Source organism: Aotus nancymaae, unplaced genomic scaffold (assembly GCF_030222135.1).
Source record: "Aotus nancymaae isolate 86718 unplaced genomic scaffold, 86718_ANA_hifiasm-v0.15.2.pri h1tg000083l, whole genome shotgun sequence".
In the NCBI taxonomy this organism is placed as follows: Eukaryota; Metazoa; Chordata; class Mammalia; order Primates; family Aotidae; genus Aotus; species Aotus nancymaae.
In genome coordinates, this window is record NW_026988498.1 from 7745219 (window position 1) to 7772175 (window position 26957).

The 26957-nt window shown below is 47.8% G+C and overlaps 1 protein-coding gene across 5 annotated transcripts in view; it reads left to right on the forward strand.

Annotated features, from left to right (window-relative positions):
* The first annotated feature begins 2904 nt into the window (after positions 1-2904).
* Positions 2905-26957, forward strand: part of PROSER2 (proline and serine rich 2) — a 44050-nt gene continuing 19997 nt past the window's right edge. The window contains exons 1-3 of one of the 5 annotated variants that reach the window (XM_064369024.1): positions 2905-2965; positions 22231-22358; positions 24331-24550. In XM_064369024.1, coding sequence (XP_064225094.1) covers positions 24413-24550 — 138 coding nt within the window. In that variant the 5' untranslated portion in view covers positions 2905-2965; positions 22231-22358; positions 24331-24412. Of the gene's footprint in view, positions 2966-9646; positions 9807-12620; positions 12711-22227; positions 22359-24330; positions 24551-26957 lie in introns of those variants that run through there. The other 4 variants (XM_064369023.1, XM_064369025.1, XM_021670622.2 and 1 more) reach the window with 4 other exon arrangements.

The window sequence follows — 26957 nt, forward strand, 5'->3', positions numbered from 1 at the left end:
CTTTAATATTTGGGGGTCATGTATTATCAGGATTTTCTTAGAAAAGACCAGCCTCAGAAAACATTTGTGAAGAAGTCAAGTGACTTTACAGTGAAATTTTTTAAATTTCATAGGTTTTAAAACTGTAACAATACAAAGACCCCCTAGATATTTCTTTGTTCATTTATTTTCCTCTGGACATTATCAAGTACTTTCATAAATAACTATCTTTATTCAGTTTTTTTTGAGACAGACCCTGTTACCCAGGCTAGAGTGCAGTGGCACAATCTCAACTCACTGCAACCTCCACTTCCTGGGTTCAAGCAACTCTCCTAGCTCAGCCTCCCAAGTAGTTGAAATTACAGGCATGCGCCACCACGTTCAGCTAATGTTTGCATTTTTAGTAAAGATGGGGTTTTGCCATGTTGGCCAGGCTGGTCTCGAACTCCTGATCTCAGGTGATCTGCTTGCCTTGGCCTCCCAAAGTGATGGGATTACAGGCGTGAGCCACGGCGCCCGGCCAAATAACTGTCTTTAAATTCCCCCTGTAACCATTTCTTCTCCTCCGACCTGGCTTCAGTGTCCTTTCTCACTGTTTGGTCCCTTTGTGTGTTCGGTTGTCACAAAGGTGCCTAGGCCACGGGTGCATCGGGGCAGGAGCTTCGGGGCAGGAGGCCAGCCTGGGCTAGCTCCCTGGCCAGGCCTGCACTAGCCCACAGGAGGGCCACCTGATAGTAATTCCCACAAAGACTTAGGACATGCTAGCAGGGGCCGGTCTCCATCCCTAACTGCCTGTCGGTTGAAGCCTTCCCAGTCTCATTTTCTTCCTTGTTTATTTCCTGCTCCTATTTTTCTGCCTTTTTCTTTTCCCCTTTTTCCTTTCCCATCATTCTTCAATATCTTCCTTCTCATTTCTTTTTCACCTGTAAGAAAAGATGCCGTAAAAGTTTAACCAAGCAAGAAGGATAATAACAAAAAGAAAAATAATTCTGGGAAGCATTTCTCAAAATGTTTTTTTTTTTTCCCCCTTGATCTGAATTCCTTAAAGGGCTGAGCGCAGTGGTTCATGCCTTTTAACCCAGCACTTTGGGCAGCCCAGATGAGAGGATCGCTTGAGCCCGGAGGTTTGAGACTACCGTGAGAATGAGACCCTGTCTCCACAAAAAATAAAATAAAAAATTAGCCAGGCGTGGTGGTTCGTGCCTGTAGTCCCAACTTGGGAAGCTGAGGCAGGAGAATCACTAGAGCCCAGGAGTTGGAGGCTGCAGTGAGCTACAGTCTTGCCGCTGCACTCTAGCCTGGGCGACAGAACAAGAACCTGTCTCAAAAAATAAAATAAAATAAATTCCTTAAAGACAGTGTCTGCTATATTACCTCCCTCCTATAGATAGGTGTTTAATATTACAATTTATTCTGTCACTTCATGATACATGCATTCATATTTAACACAACGTGGACAAAAATGTAAGAAGGGAGAAAAAAAAAGAACATAACCAGAAAGCTTAGGTTCATTATTCAGTGAGGATTAAGGGCTGTCAGAGTTGACTGTCTCCTGGATTTTGTTCAGGAGAGGATAATAATACTGACCCAATTAAGTAGCATGTTGGGTAGATTAAAGTGCTTTGTAAACATTAATTAAAGATGCAGGGAGTTAGGTGAGGCCAATGTGTTATTAGAGGAAAAGTTTTCTTCCCTTTAATCAGGTATCTCTTTCTGGGGAGGGCAGAGAAATGACCTCAGGACGAAGGCATTGGGCTCAACCCTGAGTGCTGCGGGTGATTCATCCTGTGCAACCACTTCGGTCCTTAGTTTTCTGTAAAATGGGAATCAACAGAAACATTCTGGGAATCTAGGTGGTTATAACGTTTGCCATTCGAGTATACAACAAACCCTCCAATCAATACAACCCCATAACCCTTGCTTTCTCCCTGCCTACCGAGTTAAACCTGGTACCGTCAACTTCCACCAACTTACAAAAGCCTTCCAGCTATTAACCTTGGGAGATATTTCCATGGTGATAGCCTGAAGAAGAAAATGCAACGAGCTGTGGGGTCAAAAATTTTCCCATGACTTTCTTCAGCTGTCTGAACCTCAGCTTTTCTCCTCTGTAAAATGGGGTTAAGAAACCAGAAAACCATTTTAAGGATTAAATGAAATAATGTATGTGGTGAATGCACGTTAAATGCTGTGTCTGAGGGTACAGGAATGCAATAAATTGCATCAGTATTATTATCATTACGTATAAAATAGCCTCTCAAAGCTGATGACAATAAAAAAGAAAAAGGAAAGAAAAAATTAAAGGCCACGTGCAGTGGCTTAGGCCTGTAATCCTAGCACTTTGGGAGGCTGAGGTGAGAGGATCACTTGACCCCAGGAGTTCGAGACCAGCCTGGGCAATATAATGAGACCTCCCCCCATCTCTACAAAAAATTAAAAAATTAGCTGTGTGTGGTGGCGTGCACCTGTGATACCAGCTACTCGAGAGACTGAGATGGGAGGATCACTTGAGCTCGGGAGGTGGAGGTTGCAGTGAGCCGAGATCATACTACGTGCACTCCAGCCTGGGCAACAGAGCAAGACCCTGTCTCAGGAAAAATTAAATTAAATTAATGTTCCATTTCTTGCAAGCTTCAGTCACACATCCCTAATGCTTTTCTCCGCGTGGGTCGCTCGGGGATGAGGTTGGAGATTTTCACGCTGATATTCCCCTACTCGAACTTCACAGCTTGACCGAGGGCCCCTGGGAGGCGGCCGCGGGGACCCCCAGCGCGGCGGGGCCTGGCCCTTTAAGCACCGCGGGCGCGAGCAGAGCGTGCCTGAGGAACACGAGTCCCGGCGGCGGGCGGTGGAGCGCGCACGGGGCGAGCGCGCGGCGGGACGGCCCGGCACAGTCTGCAGGGCGCGCGGGCAGACTGGCGGCGGCGTGAGGGCTCCGGGCCGCTGGCGGCGTGGACACCTGAGTCCCCGGGCAGCGGGCTCCCGCGAGGTGAGTGCGGCCCTAGAACCCCGGGCAGGGCGGGAGCGACGGGAGGGCGTCCTGGCGGCGGTGGCGTCGCTGGAGTCTGGCGGGGACGCCGGCGGGTCGGGCAGAGAGGGGCGCCGGACCCTGCCTTGCGCGCTCTCCGCTCCGACAGGGGGAGCCCGGCGCCGCGGCAGAGGCCGCCCGATGCCCGACCCCAACCTCGGGGCGTCGCTGCCTCCTCGGGGACCTCGGGGTCGGGGCGCGGAAGGGAACGCGCTGGGTTCTGAGTCTGGGGCTGTCCTGGGTGCGCAGGGGTGGAGGCGGGTTTCCCAGCCTTGGGCGCAGAGCGTCCCCGCGGTCCCCACCGCCTGTCTCCCAACCCGGGACCCCTGTCCCTCGCGCCGCGGGACCCCCATGCGGCCTCTGGGAGAGGGTGCGGGTCCGACGCGGCGGGCGGAGCCACCTGTTCCACCCGGGCCCCCACGTCCTGGAATCCCGCGGGGATATGCAGGGTCTGCCCAACCCAGCGCGGCGGAAGGGAATAAAATAGAGGAGAAAATGTGACCCGTGATGAAACTGAGCAAAAGACAATAAAATAAACTCCAGTATTTCTCCAAGGCTTTGAAAGTTTCCCAGTATTGTTTTACAGAGTCTAAAGTGAAGCATCTCGTTGTTTGGTGTTTTGCTGTTGTTTTCCTTAACCGCAGGAACTAACCTCAGAAAACTTTTAACTCTTTACCAGAACCTAGTGGGTGCAGAGCAGAAAACTTAAAGTGAGTAAAGGAAAATGACTGTGTGTGACTTTTTCCACCCTAAACACAGTAAAACATTCAGGTCTATAGGGAGAAGTTTCTTTCTGGCTCCAGTTTTAATGGTGAACTTTTTTTTTTTTAATCTGTGTTTCTGAAAGGTAGTGAAAGGCCAAACCAGATATACGTGGAAACTTGAGGGAAATGCTCTTAGGAGAAAACGTCATTAAAAATACTTTTCTACATTATTTAAAAAAACAAAACAAACAAAAAAAAAACGCTATATAAAAGTGCCCCAGCATGCACTAAAAAGTTTGCCCTCCAAGTTCCGTGTCTGAATGTTACTGATTGTTTTTCTAGGTGGAGGAGGTATTTTCGTTCGTGGAGCCAATATGGAAACACAAACAAATGCCCTATTGACCTGGGATTGGGTGGGAAGGATGGAAGTTGTCTAAAATCTTTCTTGCCAAAGTTGACAGCGTATGTATGGAATCTTGTGTGTTTTCTTGTCCAGACTAGTAATAGCCATTTTAAAGCTACTGGATTATATTCCTTGGTAACAGCACTTCGCATGAGCTTTCCTTGAGAATTTTAGATGCTGATGATTTAAAAGTAACACATTTTCTCTGTTACTAGAAATCAGAAATCCCTGATAGAGTGATAGTGGAGCAAAAGCTGGAAAGATGAGCGATGTTTTAGGAAAGTTTGAGCGTGTTTGCATCTGTGGTTGCTGGGGTGGGGCATTTGCCCATGAATTCATTCAGGAATATTTGTAGACTGGCCACCTACAGCGCACAGAGCAGTAACTGCAATATACAAGCATTTCTAGATAACGGCCACATGAAACTGATTAAAACCAGATCAAGCAAGCCTTCCTCGGCAGCTGAAGACATACCTGACCTTGGTTCCAAAGTTCTCAGACACCCAAGGCGCCCAGAGTTGGCACGGTGTGTTGATTCTGAAGATCATCTCAGATAACTGCAGAAGTGGAGCCTTGACACCTGAAGTGGGAGAGAGGAAGGGCTTGGGTGGAGCAGAGCTGAGAACAGGGGAGCCTCTAGAACTAGAAGTTCAAGTGCATCTTATCTGCAGTGTTGTGGGACCGCTGCCAGTGGCACAGAGGCCATTCGGGAGCTGCCGGGGGAATCCTAGGAGCATCCCAGAACCCGAGCTCTTTGCTTTGCCGGTGAAGGGCAGCGTTGCATTTCACTTTCCTTTGCACTTGGTGGCTTTACAGCTGCCTGTGTGCTCTAAGAAGATGGCCTTGCAACTCTGCCCCGATAGACGGCAGCCATCCCCGCTCCACGCTGAGGGGTCTCCTGGCCACCGTCGGAAAGCCTCTGTTCACAGAGGCACTGCCCTCTGCACGGGTTGTGTCCAGCCAGTGGCATCACGGCTAACAGTGTCCGTCTGTGGAACCCAGTGAAGCTGCCCCCTCCATAATTGCTTTCTTTCTAGACTCGCAGCCTTCATCTTGAAACCTGAGAGTGTTTTAAGAAAGTTGGTTCTGGGAGCCGGGCGCGGTGGCTCACACCTGTAATCCCAGCACTCTGGGAGGCCGGGGGCTGGTGGATCACCTGAGGTCAAGAGTTCAAGACGAGCCTGACCAACATGGAGAAACCCTGTCTCTACTAAAAATACAAAAATTGACCGGGCATGGTGGCCTGCCTGTAATCCCAGCTACTCAGGAGGCTGAGGCAGGAGAATCGCTTGAACCCGGGAGGCGGAGGTTGCGGTGAGCCGAGATTGTGCCACTGCACTCCAGCTTGGGCAACAAGTGTGAGACTCCGTCTCAAAAAGAAAAAAGAAGAAAGTTGGTGCTGGGTTTATAATCTGTGCATTCAGGATTGGCAGGGAAGGACTGTAGGGCAGAGCATCTGCCTTGTCCGACAGGGATGGGACAGCTCTTCATGAACCTGTATCTTCAGACGAGGTATTGCCAGAGACTCTGCCACTGTGAAGACGTGATGCTGTTTATCTTTTTTATTATAGTCAAATACATAGAACGTAAAATGTATCCCTTTAAAGAGCACAAGTCGGTGGCATGAAGTACATTCCATTCCCAAAGTTATGCAGCCGTCGCCACTGTTGAGTTCCAGAACTCTTTCATCTCTCCAAAAGGGAACCCATTAAGCTGACGGTTCCCATTCCACTCTCCCAACCCCTGGCGACACTGGTCTCCTTCTGTCTCTGTAGGCCTGCCCCTTCTGGATGTTTATACACATGGAATCTTAAAATCTGTGGCCTCAGTGTCTGGCTTCTTTGACTTAGCACAGTGTTTCGAGGTCCGTCCATGTGGCGGCGTGTATCAGTGCTTCCTCCTTTTGATGGCTGAATAGTGTTCCATGTGTGGACAGATCGCTTCCTGTTTACCCATTCAGATGAAAGATGTTGGGTTGTTCCCACTTTTGGCTGTTGTGAATAGTACTGCTATGAACAGTTGTGTACAAGTTCTGTTGTCACTTCTTTTGGGTCTGTACCTGAAAGTAGAATTCCAGGTCCTATGGTAATTCTGTGATTCACCTGTTGAGGAGCTGCCAGCTGTTTTATATAGCAGCTGCACCATTTTGTGTTCCCACTAGCAGTGTATCAGGGTTCAGGTTTCTCCACATCCTTGTCAACCACTTGGTATTTCCTTTTTTTTTTTTTTTTTTTGAGACAGGGTGTCACTCTGTCGCCCAGACTGGAGTACAGTGGCATGATCTCCGCTCACTGCAGCCTCGACCTTCCAGGCTCAAGCGATCCTCCCACCTCAGCCTCTGGGGTAACTAGGACCACAGGCGCACACCATCACGTCCAGCTGTGTTTTTGTGTTTTTTGTAGAGACTGGATTTTGCCATGTTACCCAGGCTGGTCTCAAACTCCTGGGCTCAAGCCATCTGCCCACATCTGGCTTCCAAAGTGCTGGGATTACAGGTGTGAGCCACCCGGCCTGACCTTCCTTTTAAAAAAAAAAATTCTGGTTCTTTTAGTGGGTATGGTGTTGGTGCATTTCCCGATCGACTTACGATGCTGGACGTCTCTTCAGAGGCTTGCTGGCCACATCTTTAGAGAAATGTCTGGGAAGAATTTGATTCTCTTTTGTGTTAGCTTTCATACCGCGAAATTTTGCATGTAAGTACAGTTATTTGTATAGGGCTTGGTCTGGATATTTAGGTCCTTCCCAAAGCTTCAGTCTGTTGTGGGTTTTTCCTGCTTTCTCTTTCAGGCTGCTGCTCCTTCTCGGAAGCCAGTTGTCTGAATTGTGCTTTGACTTTTTTTTTTTTTTCCTAGAGGGAGTCTCGCTCTGTCGCCCAGGCTGGAGTGCAGTGGCACAATCTCAGCTCACTGCAACCTCCACCTCCTGGGTTCAAGCGATTCTCCTGCCTCATCCTCCTAAGTAGCTGGGACCACAGGCGCATGCCACCACGCCTGGCTAATTTTTTTTTCTTTTAATAATTTAGTAGAGACAGGGTTTCACTGTGTTGCCCAGGCTGGTTGTGAACTCCTGAGCTCAGGCAGTCCGCTCGCTTCTGCCTCCCAAAGTGCTGGGATTACGGCTCGACATTTTTAATCTGCCTGTTGTAGTTCTTGACCCCAGGCCTGGGGTATCCATCAGTTCATGGCAGTACAGTATTCACAGACTGACCACGTACAGCCTCCCAAGCCCTTGGGCTGGTCATTGGAAGTCCTCATGTTTTTTGTTGTTGTTGTTATGTTTTGTTTTTGAGACACGGTCTCACTCTGTCACCCAGACTGGAGTGCAGTGGCACAGTCACAGCTAACTGCAGCCTCAACCTCCCAGGCTCAGATGATCCTCCTACCTCAGCCTCCTGAGTAGCTGGGACTACAGGTGCGTGCCACCATGCCTGGCTAGTTTTTGTATTTTTGATAGGGGTGAGTCTCAATGTGTTCCACAGGATGGTCTTGAACTCCTTGGTTCAAGCAGTCCCCCCACCTTACCCCCCGCAAAATGCTGGGATTACAGGCATGAGCCACCTCTTTCCGATATACTTCTCTTTGTGATGTACACAGATTACATTTTATTTTTTCAATTAGGTTAATGGGCACATGGGGAAAAGAGTGGTACTGCTCTGGAAGTTAGGGGATCTGCGTCAGCTTTCAGCACCCGATAGCTGTGTGGCCTCAGGGTCTACCCTTCTGGAACTGGGTTTCCTGGTCTGGAAAATTTGGGCTAAGACTGAATGACTTCTCAGGCCCTTCTCAGACCTTGAAACTGGAGATTCACCATAGCTTTCCTGTACAAATCTGATTCTGAGGATATTTCAAACCATTTAGTTTGCACATACTACTTAAAGGAATTCTCTGAGTGAAAAAAAAATATATATATATATATATATATGTGTGTGTATACTCTTTTGTACTAGTCTATAAACAGGTGAGTCATGTCCATTGCTGCCTCCAAAAATGGTACATTTGGTATTTTCTATAAGTATTCAGAACATTTCAGTTGGGCACGGTGGTTCACACCTGTAATCCCAGCACTTTAGGAGCCCGAGGCAGGCAGATCACTTGAGGTCAGGAGCTCGAGACCAGCCTGGCCAACATGGTGAAACCCCATCTCTACTAAAAATACAAAAAATTAGCTGGGTGTAGTGGTGGGCGCCTGTAATCCCAGCTACTCAGGAGGCTGAGGCAAGAGAATCACCTGAACCCAGAAGGCAGAGGTTGCAGTGAACTGAGATCACGCCACTGCACTCCAGCCTGGGCGACAGAGCAAGACTCTGTCTCAAAAATAAATAAATAAACATCCAGAGAGTTTAAAGAGTTGTAGTGAAGATTTGAGTTCCTAACACACTGGGAATAGGGAGGTGACTAAGGCAGCGTGAGCCCTGCTCCCATGAAGCTTTGCTGGGGTAAAGGAGACATTCAGTGTCCACTGTGAATTGATAACAGAGACCCTTTGGGAGCACAAGACAGAGAGTCTTTCTGTCAGGCATGGCAGAACGTCAGCTGGAGAACATAACATTTGAGCTGGGCCGGCAAGGGTAGCATAGGGGAAAATGTAGGCCAACATGGTAGAATTGAGGAGTCAGTGATTAGGCTGAAAGGGGTTAGCCTTCCATGTAGGGGCATGGACCAGCAAAGGTTTCTAAGTAAGATGCAATGGAAGGTCTTGTTTCCCGGCTCTTCCATGGAGTAGACATTTACACATGGAGGGAGTAACTTGAAGTTGAACAGGATGTTAGGGACTGAGGAAGGGGGCATAGAAATATGAAGATATGGCCGGGCGCGGTGGCTCATGGCTCTAATCCCAGCACTTTGGGAGGCTGAGGCAGGCAGGCCACCTGAGGTCAGGAGTTCAAGACTAGCCTGGCCAACATGGCCAAACCCTGTCTCTACTAAAAATACAAAAATTAGCTGGGCGCAGTGATGCATGCCTGTAATCCCAGCTACTCTGGAAGCTGAGCAGGAGAATCGCTTGAACCCAGAGGCGGAGGTTGTGGCGAGTGATCGCACCACTACACTCCAGCTTGAGTGACCGAGCACAACTCCATCTCAAAACAAACAAAAAAGAAATATAAAGATATAAGATGGCATGAACAAGGGGAAGACACCTGGGAATGCCAATTGTCGAATTGAATTTTAGGTACCAAAAAAAAAAAAAGTTTTTTAAAAGTATTACATGGCTGGGCGTGGTGATTCATGCCTGTACTCCCAGCACTTTGGGAGGCCGAGGTGGGAGGATTGCTTGAACCCAGGTGTTTGAGACCAGCCTGGGCAACATAGGGAGACTCCCTGATCTACAAAAAATTTGAAAATTAGCCAGGTGTGGTAGTGTGCACCTCTAGACCCAGCTACTCAGGAGGCTGACGCCGGAGGATGGCCTGAGCCCAGGAGGTTGAGTCTGCAGTGAGGTGTGATCATGCCACTGCACTCCAGCCTGGGTGACAGAGTAAGACTCTCTCTCAAAACAAAAATACTCAAAGTAGAGAGCTAGAACCAGCTCTGTCAGACTCATCAAGCTGACTTAGAGGCATTGTACCTTGGTTTCTTCATATTCCAAGACAAATTGCTCTCCGTCTACACCAGGTAACCAATGAATTTGCTGCATGAGCTCTGCTAATGACAGCAGTGTGACTTTAAGAATGAGATGGCACTGAAATGTACATGAGGTGAGTCTGCTGTGTTAATTTTCTTTTTTCTTCTTGACCCTTGATTTTTTTTTTTTTTTCTGGGAGACAGAGTCTTGCTCTGTCACTTAGGCTGGAGTGCAGCGGCATGATCCTGGCTCACTGTAGCCCCAACTCCTGGGCTTATGTGATTCTCCCACCTTAGCTTCCAGAGCATCTGGGACTATAGGCGTGTGCCCCCATGCCTGGCTAATGTTTGCGTTTTTTAGTAGAGACAGGTTTTTGCCGTGTTGGCCAGGCTGGTCTCCAACTCCTGAGCTCAAGAGATTCACCTGCCTCGGCCTCCCAAAGTGCTGGGAGTATAGGCGTAAGCACTGTGCCAGCCGCCATAGGCAGTTTTTCAGCCCTCATCTCCCCCCGCCATGACCCTCCCACCTTTCGGAGTCTACCGTGTCCATTATTCCACTCTGTGCATTTACATGGCCCCGTCATTGAGTTCCCACTGTGAGGACATGTGGTGTTTGACTTTCAGAGTTAGAGTTTGACTTTCACTTAGGATGATGCCTTCCGTTCCATCCATGTTGCTGCAAAAGACATGATTTCATTCATTTTTATGGCTGAGTAGTCGTCTGTAGTGTTTATATAGCACATTTTCTTTTCTTTTCTTTTTTTTGTTTTGATTTGTTTTTTTGAGACAGAGTCTCGCTCTGTTGCCCAGGCTGGAGTGCAGTAGTGCAATCTCAGATCACTGCAATCTCCACCTCCCAGGTTCAAGTGATTCTCCTGCCTCAGCCTCCTGAGTAGCTGGAACTACAAGCATGTGCCACCACAGCCGGCTAATTTTTGTATTTTTAGTAGAGTTGGGGTTTCACCATGTTGGCCAGGCTGGTTTCGAACTCCTGACCTTGTGATCCACCCGCCTCAGCCTCCCAAAGTCCTGGGATTACAGGCATGAGCTGCCACTGTGCCCAGCATTTTTTTTTTTTTTTTTTTTTGAATGGAGTTTCACTCTTTTTGCCCAGGCTGGAGTACAATAGCGTGATCTCGGCGTGTTGCAATCTCCACCTCCCGGGTTCAAGTGATTCTCTTGCCTCAGCCTCCCAAGTAGCTGAGATTACAGGCACAAACCACCACGCTCGGCTAATTTTGTATTTTGAGTAGAGACAGGGCTTCTTCCTGTTGGCCAGGCTGGTCTTGAACTCCTCACCTCAGGTGATCTGCCCACCTCAGCCTCCCCAAGTGCTGGGATGACAGGTGTGAGTCACCACACCCAGCCACCACATTTTCTTTATCTGTCAATGGACACTTAGGTTGATTCTGTGACTTGGTTACTGTGAGCATCGCTGCAGTGAAGGTGCAGTGCAGGTGTCTTTTTGATGTAATGATTTCTCTCCCTTTGGGTAGACACCCAATAGTGAGATTGCTGCATCCAGTGGTAATTCTGGGTTTAGTCTCCTGAGAAATCTCTATTCTGTTTTCCATAGCAGATTCTCCCCTTGAGCAAAGGTGTCCTGATTTCTCCATGAGAGGTTGATAGGCAGCCCTTGGACTTCTGAAAATAGTAACATGGGAACTGTTAGTTGGACTCATCCAGATTTTTCTACAAACATTTGGTGGTCCTCATTTCTTAAAAATGTGTTAAGGCTAGGCACAGTGGCTCACGCCTGTAATCCCAGCACTTTGGGAGGCCAAGGTGGGAGGATCACAAGGTCAGGAGTTCACGACCAGCCTGACCAACATGGTGAAACCCCATCTCTAATAAAAATACAAAAATAAGCCAGGCGTGGGTGCACATCTGTAATCCCAGCTACTCAGGAGGCTGAGGCAGGAGAATTGCTTGAACCTGGGAGGCAGAGATTGCAGTGAGCCAAGATCACACCATTACACTCCAGCCTGGGCGACAGAGTGAAACGCTGTCTCAAAAACAAAAAAATGCTAAAAACCCCAGGTTTCTCCCCACTCTATTAAACCTGGGAAATGACTGTGCCCACAGGCTTGGATTGACTTGAGGAATTTGCTAGTGGGTTCCCAGGAGGTGTAGGGGAGCAGGGAGGAGGAGGTGGTTACTCACCTTCCCTTACTAACATCATCCATCACTGGGCACGCAGAGGGACTGTGGAAGATGAGGTTAAACGTTTCCTGCACTGGATTCCCAGCAGGAGGTCTGGTGTGAGGTTGTTCCACCCCGGTGCGGATTTAAATCGGTTCAACTTGAGATAAGATATGTAAATCAGACCACGGCTGGCAGTCTGACCAGGTGTTGTAAATACCAGTGCTAAAGGAACATGCTCTAAGCCAGCTTTCTTTTCGCTGGGAACATGGATGAAAAATTCAGCCAAGAATTTTGAGCTTCTTGTGGGGGATGGGGTTGGGCGAGCACAGTAGAATCCTGTAAAACAATAAGGTGTAGTAATCCCTTCCTAGCAGAAGTACTACATTTATCTCACTAATGTGGCACACACTGGGTGCTGGGTAATATTTACTAAGCAAATAAAGACAGAGCACGCAAACTGGTTTCACAAAAGAATAACTTCAACTGGAATTTTCTTCTGTCCTTAAATAATTTGCTCAGGAATCCAGAAATGTAAGACACATACCAGCTGTCCATTTTTCAAAAATGGGCTGAGTAAAAATGTGCAGCATCTAACTTCACCAAACATTTCTTTATTCAATTTTTATTATTCTCCAAAACCTCGGAGACAGATGCCAATTTGCAAACATCAGCTCAGCGAGAACTGTCCCCAGCTAGACTCTGCTCTTGGTGGCCCCCCTTGGCTTCCTTCTGGGTCATTCCTTTTGTTCTAAGACCCAATCAGATGTCTAGTCAAGAGTGTTGTCAGGTGAGATTTTACTTTAGGAAAATCTGGCTTTCGTATGGTTTTCAGTGATGGTGAACTGGCTGTAGAAAACTTCTTCCCTCTGGGCCTGCTAACCCAGCCTCTCTAGGTAAGGCGACCTGGTGAACCTGTTTGCTTTAAGTGTGGGCGAATCAATTACTTCCATGTGATGTGTGCCTGTGAGTAAATCACTGCTCCTATTAACAGCTGAAACAATTCACAACAGAGACAGTTTGAAATCAACTTTGTTTTTGTACATTATTTAGAAAGAGTTTTTCAAAACAAAAAAATCTAAGCGAAAGCATGATTATTCTTCCAGGAAGTAGAATTACTAGCCTTTTTAAATCTGCGTGTAAGGTTCTCGGTTCTCACGTAAGGCATTTCAGAAGTAAGGGAAATCCCAATTCGGAGGAAGCAGAATCACAGGAAAAGGGTGCTAAACTGTGACCACACTGACCTTCTGAAAGGTCAAAACTGCCCGCACTCCCAGCAGCAGCTCCCACCTGGGTCTTTCTGTGATCCTCAGTGCTGGGATATCGCCCTAGTTTGCTTAGTGAGAATTTTTGGAAGCATGCTTTTCTTTCCGAGGTTTTTTTCTTGAAATTGAGAAATAGTGCAAACTGAAGAGCAGTTGCTTCATGTTGATTTTACTGCAGCCTCCGTACCTCTGTGGAGGCCCGTTTTGAAGATAAATTTTGGTCGTGGATTACACTTGTAGGTGCATACACATTCATACTGACATGGATTACCTGTTAATATCGGGCGGTGTTACTGGGTTAGCGTGTGTAATGTGTTTATTGGTGCCAACTTTCTAACATTGTTATTTATGAAGCATGCTTTCTCCTGCTGTGTTTAAAGTCATTCCCCTCATCTGCCCATTTCACCTGATTTAACTTCATGAATTGGATGAGATTAATTTCTCCTAAGTTGGAAGGATTTGATCTGTAAAGATGATGGCGGGGAAAGGATGATAGCCACACCGATGTTAACGTGTTTGAAACTCCTCCGAAGTTTTTAAGCTTTTCTTTTAGATCCATTAGATCCAAGGTCTGTGTTTAGGGTGCTCTTTTTTTTTAATTAATAAAATGGTTTTAGAGTTTTGTTTTTTGAGATCTGTCACCCAGGCTGGAGTGCAGCAGTGGTGCGTGGTCTTGGCTTATGGCAACCTCCACCTCCCAGGTTCAAGCAATTCTCCCACCTCAGCCTCCCTAGTAGCTGGAATTACAAGCACACACCACCACACCCAGCTAAGTTTTGTATTTTTTGGTAGAGATGGGGTTTCACCTTGTTGGCCAGGCTGGTCTCCCTCTTGACCTTAAGTGATCCGCCCGCCTCAGCCTCCCAAAGTGCTGGGATTATTGGCATGAGCCACCACATCTGGCTGGTTTTAAAGTTTTTAAATAAGTTTTGGTTAAGTAACGAATAGTGATTAAGTCTGTATTTCGTGACAAGTATTATATAAAATGGTGTGTGTGTGTTTAAGCTCTTTGCTGGGCACAGTGGCTCACACCTGTAGTCCCAACTCAGGAGGCTGAGGCAGGAGGATTTTTTGAGCCCAGGTGGTCCAGGCCGACTGGGTGATATAATTGAGACCCCATTTCCAAAAAAAAAAAATTAATTAAAAAAAGAACTTTGCCTACAAGGAGTTTATCATCTAATTGAGGAAAATAATTAAATGCAGAAACCTGATGTGATCAATTGTATCTGAGTGGCAAAAATGGCACATAGAACAAGCCGTGGATGTTAACAGCAGGCATAGAACGAGCCCGGCAGAGAGGCCAATGCTGAGTGAGTCCCAAAGGCTTGACCGGGTTTGGTAGAGTTTTTGAGCTAAGCTTTGAAGCCTGGGAGGAGGGCAGCAGGGAGGCAGCGGGAAGGGGTTCCCACGTGAGTAGCTCGCTCTTTTTTTTTTTTTCTTTGAGACAGAGTCCGGCTCTGGGTCTTGTCGCCCAGGCAGGAGTGCAATGGCGCAATCTCGGCTCACTGCAACCTCCACCTCCCAGGTTTAAGCGATTCTCCTGCCTCAGCCATCCGAGTAGCTGGGATTACAGGCACCTGACACCACACCCAGCTTCTTTTTGTATTTTTAGTAGAGACAGGGTTTCACCATGTTGGCCAGGCTACTCTCGAACTCCTGACCTTGTGATCCGCCTAACTGGGCCTCCCAAAGAGCTAAGATTACAGGCATGAGCCACCGTGCCCAGCTGTTTTTTTTTTTTTTTTTTTTTTGAGACGGAGTCTCACTCTCGCCACGCTGGAGTTCAACCTCCACCTCCCAACTTCAAGCGATTTTCCTGCCTCTGTCTCCCGAGTTGCTGGGACTTAAAGGCGCGACAGGTGCGTGCCACCACGCCCAGCTAGTTTTTGTATTTTTATTAGAGATGGGGTTTCACCATGTTGGCCAGAATGGTCTTTATCTCTTGACACTGTGATCCACACACCTCGGTCTCCCAAAATGCTGGGATTACAGGCGTGAGCCCCGCGCCTGGCCATGAGTAGCACTTTCACAGGAGACCTGGTTCAATTTGTAAAAAGAAAGGTAGAGGAGAGAAGGCTAGGCCAGATTCTAGAGAGACACTTTACAAAGCCTCATGTTCTTACAGACCAGCTTCTTGGCAGTACAGATTAGGAAAATGAAAACTTGGCCACCTTGCCTGGCCTGTGGTGTCAACAGCAACCTGGGATTTTTGAAATGTTAGTTATTGAGGCCGGGCAAGGTGGCTCACGCCTGTAATACCATCACTTTGGGAGGCAGAGGTGGGTGGATCACCTGAGGTCAGGAGTTCAGAGACCAGCCTGGCCAACATGGTGAAACACCGTCTCTAATAAAAATACAAAAACTATCCAGGCATAGTGGTGGGCACCTGTAATCCCAGCTACTTGGGAGGCTGAGGCAGGAGAATCGTTCAACCAGGAGGCAGAAGTTGCAGTGAGCTGAGATCATGCCACTGTACTCCAGCCTGGGCGACAGAGTAAGAATCTGTCTCAGAAAAAAGAAAAGCAGTGTTAGTTATTGAAGTATCTGGCAGTTTACAGGTGGGTGTGGTATGAGTGCGGGTTTCTTTTGACCAGAGCTTTCGACAGTGGATGTACTTGGAGGAGGGAAGCGTGCCGTCGGAGACCCAGCTCCTCTTCCCTCTTCCTGAGGTCGGCTGTGTGCATTTGTGTGTGGATCTGCAGCTTTGGTGCGGCAGGGACAGGGATGACGCGGACACTGGGCTTGGGTGTAAGCGATGAGAAGGAACCAGGCGTGTGCCCAGAGCTCTCTGTGTCACAATAACTAGGGTAAAATCTTATTTTCATGAAAGTAGTGTATAAATTATTTTTAGGGTAAAAAAGAAAATGGTTAAGAGTTTGTTTTGAAAAGCCCTACTTAAGTTGAATAATAGAAAACCAAGAATGTGCGGACTCTGTTTCCTTTTAATCTGTGAATTGAGTTTAAAAAACTGTAATAGAGTCTTGACATCATTTACTACTTTTCTAGTACATTTATTATAAAACTCATTTTTATTAATACACAATTACATAAAAATGGGAATTAACACAGAACCACATAGACTGTGAAAAAGCAGGAGTCTCTTCTTCGTTTGAGTAAAATCAAAGCCAAGTGCCTGTCACATAGAACACATTGACGCCTTTTCACATGGGCAAATGTTGTCAAGAGCCACTAGCATTAGGGCCAGCAGTGGCTGTTTCCTGTTTACTGATCTTTATTTTCACCTACTTCTTACCCATATGAAGAAGCTCACTCATGGTAATGAGCTGGGTGATTCAGAAAGAGTTCCCGCTGTGAAATGCTCTCATTCATGACACTCTTGAAGATTAAGGAAAACATGGCTTTTTGTAAAGGGCTTGGCGGTCAGGTCATCATACGGGGACTTTTTGGGATGTAGCTTTATTTGTTTAGAGACGGAATCTCGTACTGTCACCCAGGCTGCAGTGCAGTGGCACAATCTCGGCTTACTGTAACCTCCACCTCCCAGCTTCAAGTAGCTGGGATTACAGGCATTCACCACTATGCCTGGCTAATTATGTTTGTTTGGTTTTTTGAGACAGAGTCTCCCTCTGTTGGCCAGGCTGGAGTACAGTGGTGTGATGTCCGCTCTCTGCAGCCTCCACCTTCCAGGTTCAGGTGATTCTCCTGTCTCAGCCTCCCAAGTAGTTGGGATTACAGGTGCACACCACCACGCCCGGCTAATTTTTGTATTTTTGGTAGAGACAGGGTTTCACCATGTTAGTCAGGCTGGTCTCGAACTCCTGACCTCAGGTGATCCGCCTGCCTTGGCCTCCCAAAGTGTTGAGATTGCAGGCGTGAGCCACTATACCTGGCCAGGATGTAGCTTTAAAGACAATTTCTTTCCTAAGATATGTTTATATTTTGGAACAAATCTTCACATAATTCATGGTGTGCATGTCCCCCTGCCCTAGTATATAGGTGTACACGCCGGTCCCGCCCTAGCATATAGGTGTGCACGCCGCCCCCGCCCTGGCGTATACGTGCGCACGCCGCCCCCGCCCTGGCGTATACGTGCGCACGCCGCCCCCGCCCTGGCGTATACGTGCGCACGCCGCCCCTGCCCTAGTGTATACGTGCGCACGCCGCCCCTGCCCTAGCGTGTAGGTGTGCACTCTGACCCTGCTGTAGTATATAAGTATGCTCATTAGCCCCTGCCCTAGTGTATATCCTGTCATTTCTACCTCTTTCCCAGCTCAACTCTGCTTGTCTTGACTGTATCTTAACAGTGTTGGTTAATGGTGGGTGTCTAGACCAGGAAGGAGGGTCTATAACCCTACACCGAAGTCCTCTCTTACCCATGTTTGCTTTCCATGGTTTCAGTCACTTGAAGTCATCATGGTCCAAATATATTAAGTGGAAAATTCCAGAAATAAATCCTTCTTAAGTTTTAAATTGTGCACCGTTCTGAGTAGCGGGATGAAATGCGTCGTTCCAATCTGCCCCCTCCTGCATGTGACTCCTCCTTTGTCTGGCATCCCCACCTGCCGTCACTAGGTAGCCACCTCTTCTCAGATCAGCTGTCTGTCACAGTGCTTGTGTTCAAGTCACTTTTATTCTACTGAATAACGGCCCTGAAGCAGAAGAGGCATGATGCTGGCCGGCAACTTGTATATGCCGAACAGAAGCCACCAAGCGCTTCCTGTAAGTAGAAAGGTGAAAGTTCTCAACTTAGGGAAGAAAAAAATCAAATGCTGAGGTCGCTAAGACATACTGTAAGAACAGAACATCTTCTCTCTGTGAAGTTGTGAAGGAGAAATAAGTTTGTATTAGTTTTGCTGTTACACTTCATACTGTACAAGTTATGGCCACAGAGTGTGACAAGTGCGTAGTTACCTTGTAGGTAGAAGATATGAAATGATCAAGCCCCGACTGCCGGCAGACGGGCTGGGATCGGTGCTCTCTGCAGTTTCAAGCATCCACTGAGCGTCTTGGAAGATAACCCCCTGAGATAAGAGGGAACTGCAGCAGCGTAGGTACATGACCCAACCTGCACCTTTTTTTGTCAGATGTTTGTAACGGCAATGAGTTGGGACAGTTCTCTTTTTAAAGTGTAGCGTAGACGTGCTAAGCAAGATTGGTTCTGCATCACTTGGTTAAGGAGAGTAATTTTTCCATTCACGTTCAGAACTACCAAAGACAGTACTGACCTTGTGATTTGGTTGAAGCTGTCTGCAGGGAATCCAAGTTTCATAAGACAAGATTTCCTTCCCTCACATTGACTTGGTGCAAAACCTTAGTAGAATGTGGGAAACTTCGTATTGTTTGTTCCAGCTTAGATTCTTCAGTTAAGTGGACCAGGTTCACCGTTCCCTGGTTAATTTTGAGCTGAGCTGTGGTGTAGAAAAGCTTACCTTCGGGGTTTTTCCTCTTGCTGTGACACCCATGCCATCTTCACATTTCCTGAATTGCCCTGGGGTTTCTAGGTGATGCCTGTCTTTTCTTCCCTCATTAAATCATAACTTACCTGCCTATATCATCTCCTGACATACTGGGTCTTTCAGAGGCTCCAAGGTGCTGAAATGATCTGATAAATCATTTCTTTAACCTCTAGGAAACCTTCCTTTTCTGTGTTGGTAGCAGCCAGACTCAAGTACCTAAAGGAAACACACAGGTGGCCGGGCGCGGTGGCTCACGCCTGTAATCCCAGCACTTTGGGAGGCCAAGGCAGGTGGATCATGAGGTCAAGAGATCAAGACCATCCTGGCCAACATGGTGAAACCCATCTCTACTAAAAATGCAAAAATTAGCTGGCCATGGTAGTATCTGCCTGTACCAGGAGGCTGAGACAGGAGAATCCCTTGAACCTGGGAGGCGGAGGTTGCAGTGAGCCAAGATCACGCCACTGCATTCCAGCCTGGTGACGGAGAGGGATTCCATTTCAAAGAAGAAAAAAAAAGAAAGAAAGAAACACGCAGTTGCCCTTCAGTGAGTGAGGTGGGTGGCCATCTGTTCTAGAACAATCAAGTCATGCCCCGCCCCAGACTCACCACTGGCACGAGACCCTGGATATGCATATAAAATGCAGCGCCACGTTTTACACTTACAGGAATAGAATTGTGCTAAGAATCTAACTCTGACTTTTCATTGAATAGTTTGAAGGTTTGTGCATGGCCTCATCCAGCTGATGTAACTGACGTGCAGTATTCCATAGTAAGCATTTACCACATTTCTGCTTATTCCTAGGGTTCATGGTAAGTGAAGAACCCAGACTGCCACCACCTCTTCTCAGCAGCAGGCAACACTGTGACCCCATCCTGGCACGTGTTCCCCTGTGTTCCTAGGAGAGAGCTCCTCTAGAGTGAAGGCTGAGAAGCGGGCTGTGTAGCGCAGAGGACATACTTTGTCTCAGCACTGCCCAACTGCCCTGCAGAGCGGTTGTGTGAATTCATTCCCAGCAGGTTCACAAAGGTTGCCCCACGTTCTTGCTGACACGTGTTATTTTTTGTCTAATTTTTGCCACGCCAGTAGATATGAAATAATGTCTTCAGTAGTTTTAGCTTGTACTTTTTTTGTTCACTAGTGAGACTGAACATCTCTTTTGTGCTTCTTAATCATCTGACTTCCTCTTTTTTACACCGTCTAATCATATTCCTTGTTCATTATTTTTCTGAGTTTTGGTTTTTTGGTTTTGGGGTTTTGTTTTGTTTTGTTTTGTTTTGAAGAGATGGCTAGCTCTGTCACATAGGCTGGAGTGCAGTTGTGTGATCATAACTCACTGCAGCCTCAGATTCCAGGGCTCAAGCCATTCACCCACCTCACAAGACTACAGGCACACACCACCACACCTGGCTAATTTTGCTATTTTTGGTAGAGTTGGGGTGGAGTAGGGGAGTGTCTCTATGTTGCCCAGGATGATCTCGAACTCCTGGCCTCAAGCAGTCCTCCCACCTAGGCCTCCCAAAGCGCTGGGGTTGCAGGCGTGAGCCACCGCTCCCAGCCTTTCCAGAGTTTTATCTTCTCTGCTTTTGCCCGTAGCTTGTGACTAGGCTCAAGTGTCTCCTATTCTTAAAAAACAAAAAAAGACTCCAAAATGCCTTTCTTCAACCCCATTTTCCTCTACAGCTATTGCCTCTCTCTTTTCTGTTTCTTTTTTCAACCCAAATTCAAAAACCACTAACCATCTGCTTCCGGGATTGCCGTTCCAGGCACCACCACTGCGACGTGATTTCTAACTCGCCCTTACAAGGTCAGCTTAGTTAATGGAGTCAGTGGCTGGTTTTTAGTCCTTATTCTGGTTTGGTTTGGTTTTTTTGAGACGGAGTCTTGCTCTGTCACCCAGGCTGGAGCACAGTGGCATGATCTCGGCTCACTGCAACCTCCACCTCCCATGTTCAAGCCATTCTCCTGCCTCAGCCTCCCAAGTAGCTGGGACTACAGACACCGGATACCACGCCCAGCTAATTTTTTGTATTTTTATTAGAGACAGAGTTTCACCATGTTGGTCAGGATGGCCTCGAACTCCTGACCTCAGGTGATCCACACGCCTCAGCCTCCCAAAGTGCTGGGATTACAGGCACTTGCCCTTGCTTTTTTCCCACTTATAGAATGTCGTGGAGATGGAGGAGCGCCTCATTCAGTGGAGATGGAGGAGCGCCTCATTCTTTTTTAAACAGTGTGTGGTATTCAGTTATCTTCACTGCTTTCAGAGTCTTCTCCTGGTTCCGCCCACCCTTCAGACCGTGGCCAGAGTCGTCTTTCTCAACTGTAGTGTGGTCCTGTGCTTCTGTGGGGTGTAAGCCTCCCTTCGTTCTCCCCACCTATGGGCAAAGTTCAGAACTCAAAGCTGCTTTCACTGGGGTCCAGCTGACCTCATCCCCCCGGTTTGCACCTCTCTCTACCTTTTCTGCAACCCTTCTTGTACCTTTTGTTTGAGCTGAGTTCACTGCTTTATCCTGAGCACTCGCCATGTTTCAAACAGGCTTACATTTCCACATCTTTGTTGATTCTTTTTTCTCTGTTAGGAATGCTCATAGGTGTGGTGATGTTAAAGTGCTGTTTCAAGAGTTTGTTTAACAGGCCAGGCACAGTGGCTCACACCTGTAATCCCAGCATTTTGGGAGCCCGAGGCAGGTGGATCACCTGAGGTCAGGAGTTCAAGACCAGCCAGACCAATATGGTAAAACCCTGTCTCTAATAAAAATACAAAAATTATCCGGGTGTGGTGGTGTGTGCCTGTAATCCCAGCTACTAGGGAGGCTGAGGCAGGAGAATCACTTGAACCGGGGAGGCGGAGGTTACAGTGAGCCAAGATCGTGCCATTGCATTCCAGCCTGGGCAACAGAGCAAGACTCCATCTCAAAAAAAAAAAAAAAGAGTTTGTTTAACCAGCTGTTTCCTTAAATCTTAACTATCTCCTATCTCTTAGGGCTTGGCTGAGTTGTTGCTTTTACTGTGAAATCTCTGAACCCTCCCTGGAGCTACTCCTTCCTGGGCACTCATGGAGTCCCTGTAATGGCACTGAGCATTGTTACACATCTGTCTTCCCTTTGAGTTGGTGCTATGTGGCAGAGTCACTTGTGGAACTCCCTAAAAACACACACACCCAGCCTTTACCCCCTTAAATGTGTTCTGTAGGTCTGGGTCTGAGTCCCAAAGAGTTTCGAATCCATTGCCTGAGTTAAGCATCAGTGCGTAGATGGGCTCCTCCATGGAAGGGAAGCCTCTGATTCATCTGCCTAAGGTGAGGCAGGAAAACAGGAAGCATCAAAGAATGTGCTGAGGCTAGAAAGGAGGTGGGTTCAGATGGAAGCAGGTAAGGACTGAGTGGCTGAAACTTTGATTCTCCAGCCTGCTGGGAATCGGTTAAAGTTGACTGCTTTTGGGAGCGTGGTGACGTTAAAGTGGTGTTTCAAGATTAATCCAGCTGGAGAACCCAGCAGAAGTGTAGAGAATAGGGAGCAGGCAAGAGGACAGCCGATGGCGGCTGCAGCTGGATCGTGTACCCCAAAGCTCACGTATTGGAAACTTAATCCCCAGGACAGCCATGTTGAGAGGCGGGGACAGAAGGAGGTGATTCGTGTTATTGCAGGAGTGGGTTCACTGTACAAGCGAGTTTGTCCCTTTCTTGCTCTCTCTCATCGGTGATAACTTCCATTGTCTTACGGTACAGCAGGAAGGCCCTCAGCAGATGTGACCCTGGATCGTGGACTTCCCAACCTCCAGAACCACAAGCCAAGGAAGTTTGTTTCTTGTAAAGCAGCACAAAACAGATGAAGACAATGGCTGTGGCAGTAAACGCAGGCACGTGCCAAAATGTGCTGAACTTGGGAGTGGGACCAGAAGGGAAGTGGATACAACTCACGTTGCAAGGGAAGAGTCCACAGGGCTGGGCAGCGGGCCACTTGTGAGTGGCAGGAGGGGAGCGTGGGAGATGTCTCCGTGGCTCATTTGTGTGACGAGGCTCCGGCCCTGGGTCTAGGGATGGGCGCTGAGTCACACATGTGGCAAAACCAGCCCTTTCAGGTGAATGACGGAAAGACCTAGTTACTTGAGCTGTTCCGTATACCCAAGTGTGGCCATTTGCTCCTGAGGTGGTGGCGGGACGGGGAAAGGAGGGCTTTGTGCATTACACCATCTCGGGCATTCTAGGGCTCCCTGGAATGTACGGGAAGATGAAAGGAGCGGCCTTTCTCTCCTGGCTCCACAGCCCACCAGCTCTCCTAGGGCCATCGACTTTGTCTTCGTTTTACTATTTGGAATAGTGGCAACTCTATGCATATGCTTATCTTCTGGTTTCCTAGCCTTGCTCTTAAATCGCCGTTTGATGTGTACTGATTGGACAGAAATGTGTCTTTTTTAATCTGTTCTACAGAGATGTTTGTAAGGTTTCTCAGCGGAGGTTTTCATGGTAATGCTTGAAGTCTTGAATGACAAGGTTCCCCTAAAGGTGTTCAGTGCTGATTGGACTTTCTCCACAAATGGTCATGTCTCTGTTAATCAGCAAGAGGCTTATTCCTATGAGTCTTCTTTGGTCTTCTAGAAGGTTTTGTTGAACTCTCTAACACACTGTTCAGGGCCTGGGCTGGATTTTCTGCTAAAAGGGTCAGAGGACCAGGCACGGTGGCTCAACGCCTATAATCCCAGCACTTTGGGGAGGCTGAGGCAGGCAGATCACTTGAACTCAGGAGTTCAAGACCAGCCTGGGAAACATGACAAAACCCTGTCTCTACAAAAAATAAGCTGGGTGTGGCAGTGCACGCCTGTAGTCCCAGCTACCCACGAGGCTGAGGTGGGAGGACTGCTTGAGCCCATGAGGTCAGGTTGCAGTGAGCTGTGATTTTGCCACTGCACTCCAGCCTGGGTGACAAAGTGAGACCTTGTCTCCACAAAAAAGCAGGGTATGGGGCGATCAGAGGACCATATGACATTAAGGGGCTTACAGGGGACTGTTTCAGTGTCTTTGCTCCTGGAGGTAAAAACTGGAACTTCCTTGTAGTATTAGCTTGGGGCGCTTTACTTTTTATGTACACCCTGCAGTAGCATGAGGCTTCCACAGAGTCTCCGCTCCCAGTGGCAACGTGTTAGCTCTTGTCACCTCCCCTCAAGTCTGCACTGTAACGGAGCTGGAGAAGGAACCACAGTTTGTGGTGTCTGAGGCAGAAAAGACAGGGCGAGCCCGAGTGTGAAAGCTTGAAAGCGTAGACCCTTGGTGCAGAAGATGCCACATTACTCTGTCATATTTCCAGCACCAAAGTAATCTTGAATTTACCCACCTTTCCTTGAGATTATTCCAGCTGGGCATGGTGACTTGTGCCTGTAATCCCAGCTACTCGGGAGGCCGGGGCAGGAGGATCACTGGAGCCCAGGAGTATAGTGCCAGCCTGGACGACATAACAAGACTCCATCTCTGAAAAAATTTTAATTATTCTTTTTTTTTTTTTTTTTTGAGACGGGGGTTTCACCATGTTGGTCAGACTGGTGTCGAACTCCTGACCTGAGGTCATCCACCCGCTTCGGCCTCCCAAAGTGCTGGGATTACAGGCGTGAGCCACCACACCCGGCCTAATTATTCTTATGTCTTCAGAATGGTTAACAGTGTAAAGGAGAAGTGGCAATCAGCATCCTCAAACCAGCTGACTTAGCGTTTCCCAATACCCTGTATCCTAATGGTCACGTCTGAGAGTGGAGGTGGATCTCAGCTGTGTTTTTGAGGGATTCGAGCATTTGACTGTCTAGGCCCACTGACTTTTGTCATTCGTGTTTGTGTCTCTAGAAGTGAGCTGTTGCCGCAGAATGGGCTGCTGGCTCCTGCCCTGCTTCCTGTAATCGAGCTGAGCCCTGAGGACTCTGTGGGGATGCCTGTAACCCACCAGAAATCAGACGCGTCGGACATGAACTCGGACACGTCCCCCAGCTGCAGGCCCCGGGCCTTGAGCAGAGGCGGCAGCTTGGAGAGTCGAAGCAGCAGCTCTCGGTCCAGAAGCTTCACTTTGGTGAGTGACAGTTTTTCTTTCATGCTCCTGTGCCTGGGTTGGTGGATTTTGCCTCAGTCTCTCTCCTTTAAAGGAGTATCTTACCAGATCTTTTTGGGTCAACTAGCTTGGTGTTTTGGAATACTTCTTTGTGAAATGGCTCTTTATTTTTAATCATCTTAAATTTTGCACAAATATACAGCACTACCCATAGCCATGGAGCAAATCCCTTGCTGTGACCAATAACTCATGGCTGCTTAGACCCAGACAGGATCAGGCCTGAGGCAAAAACCATCCCAGGCAGAAGCAGGGCTGAGGAGCCCATGGGATAAACACAGCTCCCTCTCAGGTCTCACTCCTATGCAAGTACAGATGCTTTTCTGTCCTCCTCTCTCAGCGTCCAGACCCTTGCATAGCTTTGGGAACTTTACAGAAAGAGTTTGCACAGTTAAGAGGATCTTGTACCTTCCCCAGTGAGGACATTCATCTTTCAGGAAGGGGGAGACCATGACAGTCACTCCTAGAGGGAGGAACACTGGAGAGAATCGGCCCCCTGGGCCTCAATAGGAACTGTCTGGGGCACCTCTCAGGTCCTCTCCTTCCAGTGGGAGCACCAGTTTCCCTCAGATACACTGAGCCATAAAATTAGCCCCAGTTATGCTGAAGATAGATATACATGGCATAGGGGTAGTTACTGATAATGATGGAATTTTCTAGACCCCCACTTGCATATTTTCTTTTTTTAGACCATTATAGTAATATGTGATAAATATTATTTGATTGGCCGGGCACGGTGGCTCACTCCCAACATTTTGGGAGGCCAAGGCGGGTGGATCACCTGAGGTCAGGAGTTCAAGACCAGCCTGGCCAACATGGTGAAACCCCATCTCTAATAAAAATACAGAAATCAGCAGGGCATGGTAATCCATGCCCTGGCCACCTGTAATTCCAGCTACTTGGGAGGCTGAGGCAAGAAAATCGCTTGAACCAGGGAGGCAGAGGTTGCAGTGAGCCGAGATTGTGCCATTGTACTCCAGCCTGGGTGACAGATCGAGACTCTCAAAAAAAAAAAAAATTTGATTCACCAAAAGAAAAATATGTAACAAATTACTCTCTGAATGTCTGAGAGTCTAAAAATACTGAAAAATTGAGTTTGAAACTTTAATTTTTAAAAATAATATAAGGAATTTACTTAAAGACATATTTTTTGTAATCCCAGCACTTTGGGAGGCCGAGGCGGGTGGATCACGAGGTCGAGAGATCGAGACCATCCTGGTCAACATTGTGAAACCCCGTCTCTATTAATACAAAAAAATTAGCTGGGCACGGTGGCGCGTGCCTGTAATCCCAGCTACTCAGGAGGCTGAGGCAGGAGAATTGCCTGAACCCAGGAGGCGGAGGTTGCGGTGAGCCGAGATCGCGCCATTGCACTCCAGCCTGGGTAACAAGAGCGAGACTCCGTCTCAAAAAAAAAAAAAAAAAAAAAAAGACATATTTTTAAGGCAGATGCAGAAACACATACACATGAATATTCCCATAATTTGTGGCGTATGTGCTCCCAGGCATAGTTAGGACACAGCCCTGCTCTGGAAGGGTTTTTCCAAAACTCAGCATGGCCAACTGCTCTAGGAGAGTCTGAAACACTCCCTCACACCCATGGTGCTGGATAAAATCGAGAGTGCTCAGCAGGTGATCTTGGTATCGGAGTGAACACATAAAGCCAATTAAGAGTCAGGGTCTTTGAAGGATTTTCTTGCCTTTCACATTCATTTTCCTGCTGAACTTGAGGCAAAACTCTGAACAGCCTCTGTGCCGTGACCTCTCTTGGTAGAGCACCAGTGACGCACCTGCTGTCTTCTCCTGACGGAGCCCATGATACTAAGGGTGTCACATGTTTGGAATCTGGGGTGAGAAAGTTGCTTTTGTATCTCCATTCTAATTATACTGAGTCTATTCCTCATATTAACCAACTTAACGATCCCGTGTGGTAGCTCAATGCACGTACTCCAGAGACAGCGAGGGCTGCATGACCCCTGCAGACGCGCCCACCAAGGAGCAGAGCTAACTGTTATGTATTTAACCTTCTGTCTCTTTGGTGTATGTATAAAAATGTTGTGTGTGATTTATACATTGGCTTAAAAATTGAAGCATTACTCCAGGGGTTAAGGACGTCAGACTGGAGCTTCCACTCTCGTGACTGTGGTCCATTCAGAGAGAATAGGTTGCTGCAGATTTGGTTCCATGCAGCAGCTGGGCTGTGTGGGCCCAGCACAAGCCTTGGCTGCTCCCCGGTGAGCTCTGGGGCTGGGAGAGCCTTCAGTCACCACGCTGGGGCGAGGACGGCGCCCTCACTCACTTGGTGACCAGCCTCCAGTGCGGGCTGCCCCAGGAAGGAGGCATAACCTTGATGAATCAGTTTCTTTTAGCC